Here is an 11,862-nt window from a genome sequence, read left to right as displayed (position 1 = left end):
TGACCGCATAGGCCTACGTGATTATCATGGTGGCGGATTGCCAGGAATCGTTTGCCAGAATGACCGACGAATTTCATAGCTGGAGATGTTTTCATTAAATTTCATTCTTCTCTAGCGTTACAGAAAAGAGGGTCCCTAACAGTTGGGGGCTTGTCCGGGAGCCGAACCCGGTGTGAGGTTATAGTTCCCAGAGATATCAAAGAACTGAAAATGTTTGATAATATAGTTGGAAAAAAATGTAAATGACTTGTCACAAAAGAATAAACAATATCAAATCAAATCAGTTTGTCAAATCAAACTGAGGAAAACCATGCAAATTTAGTCATGAAACTAAAGAAATCCTATCCATCAGACCTATAGGTGTAATGGATAGGATTTATATAGTGCCCATAACATTATTGGCATGTCTAGATGTGTCTTTACCTAATATCACTTGTAAAATCACTGAATCTATGAATCTGTGGACATGAAATCACAAATCATTTTTTTTAATGTAAATCAGCACGAATTATTTTTTGATTTAGTAACCTGAATCTGATTCGTGCATAAATGCATGAACTTCAATAAGAATAGTGTTGAAACTATACCAAAACATGCATAACTATAGTAATTGATGTAAGTAGTAGTTTATTGTTTGCGTTTGATACAAGCAGTCCTAGTTCCAAGGGATACTCGGAAAGTAAAACTTTCAACTGATTGAAAACACATGTGAAAGAGTTATATCCAATATCCCAAAACTTGCCCATACCTCTATATTGCCTGCCACTTTTTGTTTTTAATAATTTCGCCGGTCGCCAAGTCAAACAATTCAAATAAAGTAGCTGATGATAATTTGTAGTCTGCAAAGCTCCTATAGTTAGTTTTGCAAATTGTTTATTTTCAACCTGAAACCAATGGTTATCCCTAACAAATTGGTAAACCTTTATGTCATAAAATCTTCATTTTGGGGTTTTTGTTGCTTATGACATATGAGCTCTCAATTTGAGGACGGCATAAATGCACCTAAAGTATTGTAACGCCAGCTTATATGCGATGAGGTGACTAGAGGGGTGTCTGCCCAGAGATAAAGGTCAATGAAAACTCACGGAGGAAAAGAAATTTAATGAAGCGTTTTGTCAGATTTCTTCTGGCAAACCGTTATGAGCTATTGAAATCCTTCCCTCTGAACTGCTGAATGGCTGAAAGAAAAATTTCCCGACATATTTGTCTGACAAAACATTTCATGAAATACTTCCTGAAATTCGCGGAGACATTTGTGTTGTTGTTGTTGTTGTTGTTGTTGTTTTTTTTTTTTTTTTTTTTTGGGGGGGGGGGGGTCTTCGAGGCAGGAAAAGTTTTCGGGGATTCAGAATTGTTGCACTTCTCAGTTTTATACTGCTGCATGATTTCCTATAAAGCCCAATAAAGCCCAAGCTATTTTGACCCTTCCCAGGCCCAAGGGTGGGGGGGGGGGGGGGGGGCCCTTATATAACTTTGTTATTGTTCGATGTTTAATCGTCATATTTGGCACCTGGGTAGAGCAACTCATACTCTACGTGACCGCATACTTGAATTTTTTCAAGGTCACCTGTAGAGGGCGCTATTTACCAAAATATAAAGAAATACATAGGAAATATGCTAAAAACATGATTTTTCTGTATAATTTCTTTATCCCCTGTATATATGTCTTATCATTTACAAATATTTTTCATATTTGCCACAAATGATGTGCAAGTCAAAGCTCATTATTCGTTATGGTTGAAATTTCTCAAGGTCACCACATGGGGGCGCTATTCATAACAAAATAAAGAAATACATTATGAGACCTGTGATGTATTGTTTGGGATAGGTACATGCATAGTTATCATATTTCATATTCCCATAATATTGGAATTTTAAGTTTGCAGATTGATAATGTGATAAACAAATGATATTAGAGGTATAACTTGGGTGAAGGAATCAAAATGACACAAAATAGAACGGCAATCTTTGGAAATACTATTATTTTCAAGTATCTCTATTATATCTATTGTTTTATGCTGTTATTACAGAAAAACAAAGGAAATAATAGGAAAAACATTTCAGGGACATAATTACACATTTTGCTTCTTCAGCAAATTTCAGCCAAGAAACGCCCATTTTATACATTATAATATTGTTAATTGGAATTGGAACAGAAAAATATGCAAAATCGGACTGACATGGTTGTCAGTTTATGGTTGCCATGGCAACCAGCAATATCAAATATAGCTAAATTATATATCAAAATGTTTGGAATAAGATTTTAGGAAAAGTCACCAAATTTGGTTAAAATTGGATTACTGGCGAAGTAGTGGCGAATGGAAATCTGGTGGGGGGGGGGGGCACAATGTGCCCCCCCCCTTGGGCTTTATAGGGTTAAGGTACGAGCATTACAGGCGTAACATAATATAACATAATTCAGCAAGTTTAGATTTGAGTCAGAAATCGTCTCTTTACTTCATCAGTTGGTACCTCTGAATTTCTGCGATGAATATTGTAAATTGAAAAAAAAAAGATCCAACAGAATTCCGAACATCTCCTTAAGATATGAATGTGTACACCGTCATTGTGCATCTTTGTATTCATGTTCCACTGAGGAGTGCCTTAGGTTATGTTGAGGAATGAATAACCGGCACAATTCACCGCGCACCCTATGATAGTCAAAATGTAAGGGAGAAACATATTTCATTATTATGTTTCATGAAATGCAGAAAAAAAAAATCGGTCGCAAATATGGCCATGCAAAAGACCAGGGAGTACTGCGCTTTAGCTCCATCGCTGTTTCTTATCAAAGTGCTTAAATTATAAGGACACCTTATTCCAGTAACAATCATCAATTTTACGTTAATACAACTCTGCAATTATGATGGAAAGGACGTAACTCATGTTTGTTTGGTTAAAGGGATATCGTTGATCATATTTGCATTAAGATAACAATATTTTTAGATATTCATCTACTCTCCACGTAAGTGATTTCCTGGTATTACCATCATGACCGTGATAACTATACAGTGCATTGTACGGATGATTAGGCGAAGGCTCTGTCAAACAACGTAGCTAACAAAATAAGAAATATGTGAAAACAGTTTAAGTGTGGTTTGCTTATACTTTCTTTTACGCCTCTATGCTTGCACAGAATTGTAACTTACGGAGACAAACCATAAGGAAGCCAAACAGGTGTAAAGGTAAACATAGCAGTGATAACAATGGGTGACTCTAAGCAGCCACGCCCCCGAGCCAGCTGGAAGGAGTGGATACTCGTTGTATGTTTTTTCTTCATCTCCTTCGTCGAGATGGGATTAGTTAAGAGCTTCAGCGTCGTTCTGGCCGATCTCGTCTACCAGCTGGACACCGACTACGGAACCCTCGGGACCGTAATCGGACTCTATCACGGTGTATCCTTCGTCATCGGTTAGTTTTCTCGTAAGCCGGACATGATTTGTGGGCTCAAGGAAATTACAGATCTGTACAACTTCCACAGAGTCTAATACGTCGCTTATCTTTTTTTCTGTAGATAATTGATTAGGTAATTCATCCAGCCATAATAACAATAGGCCTTTGAGAGTGTCACAAAAGATCCATACTGACTTAAAATGTGTGAGTTCCAAATCCGATAAAATCAAAGTAGCGTTAGTGGTACTTCAAATGGTTTGCAGCAGTCGCCCTCACAAAAAGCGTGTCTTTGTTTTACTTGATTATTGTTCACTCTCAGTCATTTTCAATATTTTTTATGTAGGCAAAATGAATATGAAAATGAGGCTCTTCTTCTTTTTAATATACCTCGCACATTTTTTTCCCTCTCTTTTCTTTTGGTTGATGGATCATTGATTGGAGAATATGTTTCTTATCTACACACAATAAATATGCACCCTCATCAACAGAACTTACCTTTTAAAAGAAACAGAAATGGTTTTGAGAAGCAGCTTCAATTCACAGGGGTATTTCTGAATGTCGACTTCATTAATCTTTAAAAAAAAAAGAAATTCCGCATAATATGTTGAGTCATGTCTGAGTAAAAGCATATTCAACGCAAAATGGTGCCTTTTCATTCTATTAACACAAGAGTCAGTTATGGAGGTGTATAAAACTTTTGCCCACGAGAGGGGGGGGGGGGTAACAGTTTTCTTGCCTACAATTTTTCCTCAAGAATCCGAAAAGTGTATTGAAGTGAATGAATCCTTACGTTAACATATTTTCACGAAACAGTGCACGTAGGGGCAAGCCCGTGTGGAAATTAGATGAGGTGATCACTACCCATCATAGATTTGTACACATACCAGCAAAAATATGGGTTAGGAGAAAATATGACTCATACCAACGTAAAAGCCAACATTGCAATACAAAGGACAACGTTTAGAACTATCCACATCATGAAATTAGTTGCAGCTTAAATCTACTGTAGTTACATGTTTTATATCCTATTTCACCAACACTTCGTATATCATTATTCTCCTTGCTTGATTCTACCTGTACTGGGTAGATACAACTTGACAATGAAGTGTGTGTATGTGTGTGTGTGTTTATTTGAAATAAGTTGTGTCTTTCGTGTCCTGCAGCACCACTCGTCGCACCTATCTTGGAGAAACTTCGAGTGAAGATGGTAGCTGTCCTTGCCTTCGTCAGCGGGGCGAGTCTCTGCCTAACGAGCTTCTCTGGAGGACTGTTCTTGTTCACTGTGTCGCTCCTCATATCCGGCAAGTATATCAATTTGCAAACAGACTGAGGGGTGGGGTAGAGGGCGGGAAGGATTGGAAGCGTACACAAGGGGAGCAGGGGAGGAAGAGTGGAGTGTAATTGGAGGGAGATATCTTATACAGGCATGACAGCGCTATACATAAACGCTGGCCAAGTGTCGCGGGGCCACTGAAAATTGATGTTTGGACACCAAATTTAACTTAAAAAAAGAAGCATTTTCTTGGTAGCCCTCTCGAGCACTAACGATTTAACAAAAATGAATTTTTATACTTTCGTTTACTTATAAGGTAAGGACATCTGCTTTTCGGGCCAGGAAAATTTCAGAATCAAAGACTTTAGTGGTGCGAACGGGTGACCAGAGGAAAAAAAAAAGTGATTGTCAACCCTTGTGTATATCATAGATCATAAAACTCTCAGCCCCACTTTCCTCAATCAATCGCATTACTATATCATTTTCTGACCAATATCTGAAGTTGACAGTGAGGTGGGTATATGATGGGAAAAAGAATTGGAAGGGAGGTGGATACGACGGGAGAGAATGGAAGAGGATGGCAGGATATTGGAGGAAAGAGAAATGGTGGAGGGTTGTTGAAAGAAAATTAATTGTCGATCAATGTTTTCCTCACGACTTCTCTTAACCCACCGACCATGCGAATCTGTCGTGATCAGTGCCACGTCTATTTGGTGATCTGAGAATCTCAAAAGAAGCGGGTTAAGACTAGACATGAAGTTGAAGAAGGATGAAATCGTCATCCCATGAAGCTGAAGCATCATCGTTGTGACTGCTGTTTCGTTTGGCTTGCTTGCTTTTTTTTATTTCTATCGCTGTTTTAACTACTGTATGATACAAATTAAACCTCTCCATTTAGGCTTGTCCATTTTTTTTTAAAGAATGTAAATCAGAGTGAACATGGAGTGGCCTTTCAGCGTTCCAGTTGAATTTCATTTGGAACAAGCTCGTAGTGACAATAGTACGTGACACGAGTTTTGAATGCCTCAAGATGAAAAAACATTTTTTTTTCCTTTTCCTCTCTTCAACCCCCTCCCCCCGTTAATAGGGATATCCTTTGCATTCGTTATTCTCTGCATCGTCGTCGAATTTCAACGAAACGTGCATGAGAATTTCGCCCTCAAGTTCGGCATCGGTCACTGTGGCAACGCCTTCGGGATGATTCTCATTCCAATCCTGACCGAGATCATGAGGGAAGTGTTCGGCTGGCGAGGAGCCATCCTCTTGCTGGGAGCCATCGGATTTCACATGTCTATGTTCATGTATCTCTTCGCCGTAGCAATCGAAAGTATCGGGGCACCAATCAAAACGTCTGTGAGTCAGAATGGAGGCAAAGTTGAACCAACCGAAAGCGCAAGCTACGAAATGGACGACGACCACGTGGACGAAACATCAAGGCTGACCAAAAACGGGGACTCCGACAAATCTTCATCAGCCACTGCCTGGTGCTTGAGATTGGGACGAGGGATCTGTAAGCTGTTTGGATTATCTATTGTCTTCGAGGAACCCTACACAATTCCGCTCTACATATTCTTCTCACTTGGCGGTCTCATCAACGTTGCCTGGGTGGTGTTCCTAATCCCCCACGGTGTAGAAAGGGGATACCCTCTCTCCACGGTCGTCTTCTTGGCGGCTTTTGGAGGAATTGGAAACGGGGTTGGCCGTATCATCCAGGGCCCAATCATCGACAGGAAGTGGTTGTCGAGTCTCGATCTCAACTTGCTCCTCAGTCTCATCAATTGCATCGTGTTCGCATTCGATCCCCTTACCTTAGCCTTCTGGCATCTAGGGCTTGCTTCGTTCGTCACAGGGGTGACTATCGGAGCCAGGATGTCGCTCCACGTCGTGACACTGCGGCAGTACGTCCCACCAGAAAAGTTCTCCTCGGCGTTTGTATTCTTCTGTCTGGCATACGGCATTGGAGAACCTTTAGGGGGCGTTATGGCTGGTAGGTAGATCGCAATGATTGCAAAACCCGCTTATAATCAAATTAGACAGCAAATCTAACACTTAAACTCGATCAGTGATTGTGTTACCCAGCACTAACTATAACCCAGGATACAATACATTTATTTTAGCATAGGAAACTTTGCTGGGACAAAAAAAAAATATAGGAAGAATCTCCAAATACTTCAATGAGCCAAAAGTCATAACATGTGAAGACGCATGTTATCATTTATCTCTGTTGTTTGACTGTTGGTTTAGCACGGTGAGATAGTCATAGTGCGTTATATAGACATGGTTTTCGATACACCAAGTTTTAAGTTCAAGTAAATATATGCAAGTCAAATGCATATTTATGTTGTGTTGTTTCATAAAGCGTTTAACTGAATCTTAATACCTAACAGAAATAGTAATGATAATAGCAATGATTTCAAAATAATTTTTGTCTTTCTTCTTCAAACGCAGTACGCCCACAGGAGCAAAAAATAAAAAATAAGATAAAACAAGATTCTGTTAATGGTATCATTTTGTCAATTCATTGCTCACAAAGTACTAATATGATTAACAAAAGACATTGGAACACACCTTCCTGTATACTGAGAATAACTTGCAATGTATGTTATTACAATGTCATGTGCAATAAAAACATGCAAGATACGCTCAGTTCATGGAAAGGTGTATTCCCATGTCTTTTGTGTAAGCAAATCTTTGCCATAATTCTTTTATCAATATTTTTTGTTGTCTGTTTGTGAGTGTATTTTGTTTTGTTTTTGTTTTTGTCTTTTTTGTCTTTTTTTCTTTGCTTTACGTTGCATGACGAAGTTGAATCTTACTGTTTCTGTATTATGTTCGCGAAACATAACGTCAAATTGAGACCATGGGGACTTCCTAGTGCATAAAGTAATTATGCGCCATGCTTATCAGCATGGCGTCATTTGCTCAGTGAAAGGAATGGAACGACTATAGTCTTTTTGAGGGTTTTTAAAAATATCTTGAAATCTTTCATCACAACTATCATGATATGCTATCTTTTACACAGGATCTCTCGGGCAGAGGTTCACCCTCACTGTGGCATTCATGGCACTCGGCGGAATTGAATTCTTCTCCTTTCTTCTTCTGTTGCCCGTACGGTACTGCGTGTCAACCATAGAGACCTAACACCAAAGTTATGCGACAGGGTGAAAAAGAGGACTATGCACAGGTTGCGGCTGGACGGAAACAAATGCCTGGAATTTGCAGCTTACTCGCACGTATCGGAATAACTGTGAACAATGGCATTAATAGTCACATAATCTTGTTTCATCATTGAATGAAACATGAAACACGATTTGATGACGGTATTTTTTGATATAGAGATATGTACGGTCCTATATTGAAGGTTATCGAGTATTACAGAAAGATAGAAACAGGAATAAAGGAGGCCTTGTAATGTACAGATGGCATATCAGTGTATAGATTGAGGACTGTACCATCAATACAATTTAGGGGAGATTGTCAGGGATGGCAAAAAAAAAATATGGGTGTATATATTGGATGTGCTTACCTTAGAAAACTGGTCATTGAGGCAATGTAAGTACGATGAAGGCCTATATCCGATTTTTCTAACAACGAGTTGCACTTTCTCATTAACATACAGAATTTAGTGGTACACGTGTAGAAGATTGATTTTGTGCTCTTGTCAGTTCACTTCTGCATTGAGCCCATATTAATGCATAATTTGTCAAAAAGGGCAATCTTTGCTTTTTCCTGAATATTTTCATGCTTTTTATCTAAATTCCCCCAACTATCATTTATTTCGTATTTCCCCTATGGCTGGAAATAGCGTTTTATATATAGAGTTAAACTCGCATGAGTCGATCTTCTCGGGACTGAGCAAAACACATCGACTTAGCCGATTTTCGAATTGTGCGTTAGTCGAAAAAATCGACTTACAGTTACACCACACGTACATATGTCTAATGTACATGTATGTTGCCTACTCTGGAGCCGAGAGCTGGAGCGGTGTACCCGATATTTGCCCTTCAGCAAGACGCTTTATCCACATTGATGCAGGCCAGGGCTCCACACTAACTTTTATTTCGGTGGCCCGACCGGGCCACCAAAATGATTGATTTTCATTTTTTGGTGGCCCGAAAAAAACAACAACAACCAAGCAAAACTAAATCGGTCCTACTAAACATAGAAAAATAGATATTAAATATTACTGAAGTGATACAGGACGGTACCCACGTCTAAAATGAATAAATAGAAAATTTAATCATCTTATACCTTTATTCTGAGCTCTAAGATTTAGCAAATAGGCTTATAGCAATTATTATAAAAGTTGATGACTATTTTAGGTGGTCAAAATTTACGTTTTAAATGAGAAAGTGGGAGCATTTGCAGACATTTGTAAACATCTCCACTATGTATTCATTTAAGAAGGCTGTAAAACTTCACCTCCTTAAGCAGTATTCCCCAGGATAACATTCTGATTCCTTTATTGTATTATAATCAAATGTATATGAATATGTACGTGATACATAATGCATGTATGTGTGCATACATATATCGATTTATCTATCTATCCATATTATGAATATGAGTTTGTATATGTATGTATAGGAGAGGTACATCATGTATATTATATGAGCATGTATGTGTACGATGTGCCTTACCATTTGCTGCGTACATAAAATAAGCACGATATATTTTATTCCATGTCAGATAACAATATGTATAGGATACTTTGTATTCACACATTATTATTTTCATAGTGCATATTCGGTCAATAATCCGGCAAAGGCAATTGAACGTGTTAACTTTAATATCATTATATTATTGTATTTATCATCATTACTATTATTGTAAAGTAGTTGGAGTGGTACCCATACACTCTGTAACTTTCCCTTTTCCCCCTACCCTTCCCTATTTCTCTCTTTCTCTATTCCCTATTCTATTCAGAGTAGGTAAGCATATAGTCTCCATACCGTCAAGCCTCGGCTTATTTTGGAGACCCTTCTGCTTAAGTTCCATAAGCTGTTTGTATTTGTCTTGTATAATTCTACTAAAAACTATGTGTCGATATACTGTTTGTCATAAATGACATGTACATAATCATATCTGATGTAACGGAATTAAGCAGAAATAAATCAAAATCAAATCAAAATCAAACATCTGACATTTGTTTTAGTATCGTAAAGAGCCGAAAGTTACCGTTATTTATTTCTGATTGTAAAAGCAACAAAAGCAATCATCCACCATTTACAAGTATTTTAACACCTTCCGGAGCCAAATGTTACCGTTACAAGCAACCGACATTTATTTTAGGATCTTATACGGAGCTGAATATCATCCTTATTCATTTCCGAACGTGAAAGCAAACATCCGCCTTTTATTTCATCATCTAACTGAAACAATCTGTTACTTATTTTAGCATCGTACGGAGCAGAATATTGCCGTTATTCGATCTCCAAATTCGTAAGGAGCTGAATTTTACTGCTGTCCACTTCCGACAGTGAATGAATCATCTGACAATTATTTCAGCATCGTAAGGAGCCGAATGTTATACTGTTTTTCATATTCGAACGTCAAGGCACACATCCGACATTCATTCTACCGTCAAACGCAGCTGAATGTTATTGTTATTTATTTCGAAATGTTGAATAGCAAATGTCTGATATTTATTTTAGCATCTTAATTATGGAGCAGAATGTTACTGCTATTCACTTCCGAACGTAAAAGCAATCATCTGACATTTATTTTTGCATCTTCCGGAGCCGAATGTTACATACTATTTACTTTCGAACGTAAAAGCGAACATTCGGCATTTATTCATCATTGTACGGAGTTGAATATCATTGTTATTCATTTGCGAACGTCAAAGGGATCAGTCGACATATATTTTAGCATCTTCTGGAGCTGAATGTTATTGCTATTTACTTTCGAACGTAAAAGCGAACATCCGGCATTTATTTCATCATCGTACTGAGTTGAATACTATTGTCATTCATTTCCGAACGTCAAAGCAAATATCAAACATTAACTTTACCATCAAACGCAGCTATATGTTACTGTTATCATTCATTTCGAAATCTAAAAGCAAACATCCGACAGTTATTTAGCATCGTATGGAGAAGAATATTACTGCTATTCACTTCCGAACGTAAAAACAATCATCTGACATTTATATTAGCATCTTCTGGAGCCGAATGTTATTTCTATTAACTTTCGAAAGTAAGAGCAAACATCCGACATTTATCTCATCGTCGTACGAAGTTGATTATTATTGTGATTCATTTCCGAACGTCAAAGGGATAATTCGACATTTACTTTAGCATCTTCCGGAGCTGAATGTTATTGTTATTTACTTTCGAACGTAAAAGTAAACATCCGGCATTTATTTCATCATCGTACGAAATTGATTATTATTGTTATTCATTTCCGAACGTCAAAGAGATAATTCGACATTTACTTTAGCATCTTCCGGAGCTGAATGTTATTATTTACTTTCGAATGTAAAAGTAAACATCCGGCATTAATTCTATCATCGTATGGAGTTGAATATCATTATCATTCATATCCGAACGTCAAAGCAAACATTCGACTTGTATTTCAGCATCTTCCGAAGCCGTATTTTATCCTTATTCATTTCCGAACGCAAAATCAAATATCTGACATTAATTTCAGCACCGTACGGAACTGAATCTTACCATTATTCATTTCTAAAAGTGTAAGCAAATATCCGACATTCATTTTAGTATCATACGGAGTCGAATATTACCGTTATTCATTTCCAAAATTAAGAGCAAACATCTGACATTTATTCTAGCATCTTATGGAGCCGATTGTTACCGCTGTTAATTTCCAAAACTGAAGGCACACATCCGGCTTTTTTGGTGGCCCGGCGTGCGTGTTTGGTGACCCCGGTCGCAAATTAACCATTCGCGAAATCGTGATTCGATTCGCGAAAAGACTCTGCTAAATATGAGGCATAGATCGCTACACTCGGCAGGGGCTTCGTCGTCCTTTCATCGGGTCTCGTTACAAAACCAAAATTTCGCGTGAGTTCTTGCGTTACCTATCGTTAATGTTAACGAAACATCGTTAATTTGCGCATCGTTACTCATCGTTACTAAAAACGTTAATTTTCCCTATCGTTAGTTTGCGTTACTAACGATTCAGGTGAAACCGCCTGCGTTAATGAAACGTTAATGTTTATCAACGCAAAGTTT

General features: G+C 38.0%; 1 protein-coding gene across 1 annotated transcript; it reads left to right on the top strand.

The window, feature by feature from the left end:
• The first annotated feature begins 3,206 nt into the window (after window positions 1-3,206).
• Window positions 3,207-7,807, top strand: LOC139719132 (monocarboxylate transporter 7-like). The gene is made up of 4 exons (XM_071630564.1): window positions 3,207-3,411; window positions 4,557-4,694; window positions 5,754-6,653; window positions 7,689-7,807. Exons 1-4 carry the CDS (start codon window positions 3,207-3,209, stop codon window positions 7,805-7,807), a joined length of 1,362 nt encoding a protein of 453 aa, XP_071486665.1.
• The last annotated feature ends 4,055 nt before the right edge of the window (window positions 7,808-11,862 follow it).

The sequence above is a fragment of the Diadema antillarum genome, unplaced genomic scaffold, assembly GCF_040938485.1.
Source record: "Diadema antillarum isolate AM-2024a unplaced genomic scaffold, OU_Dant_1.0 scf00000104, whole genome shotgun sequence".
In the NCBI taxonomy this organism is placed as follows: Eukaryota; Metazoa; Echinodermata; class Echinoidea; order Diadematoida; family Diadematidae; genus Diadema; species Diadema antillarum.
Note: the sequence above shows the minus strand (reverse complement) of the source record. Positions and strands in the feature narration are given on the sequence as shown.

What these genes read in the sequence shown, in the direction of transcription:
- LOC139719132 (XM_071630564.1), top strand. Translation starts at nt 3,207, where the DNA reads ATGGGTGACTCTAAGCAGCCACGCCCCCGAGCCAGCTGGAAGGAGTGG. An exon ending in TGTGTCGCTCCTCATATCCG is followed by an intron (nt 4,695 to 5,753) that starts GCAAGTATATCA and finishes CCCCGTTAATAG; the next exon opens with GGATATCCTTTGCATTCGTT. An exon ending in TTTAGGGGGCGTTATGGCTG is followed by an intron (nt 6,654 to 7,688) that starts GTAGGTAGATCG and finishes TCTTTTACACAG; the next exon opens with GATCTCTCGGGCAGAGGTTC.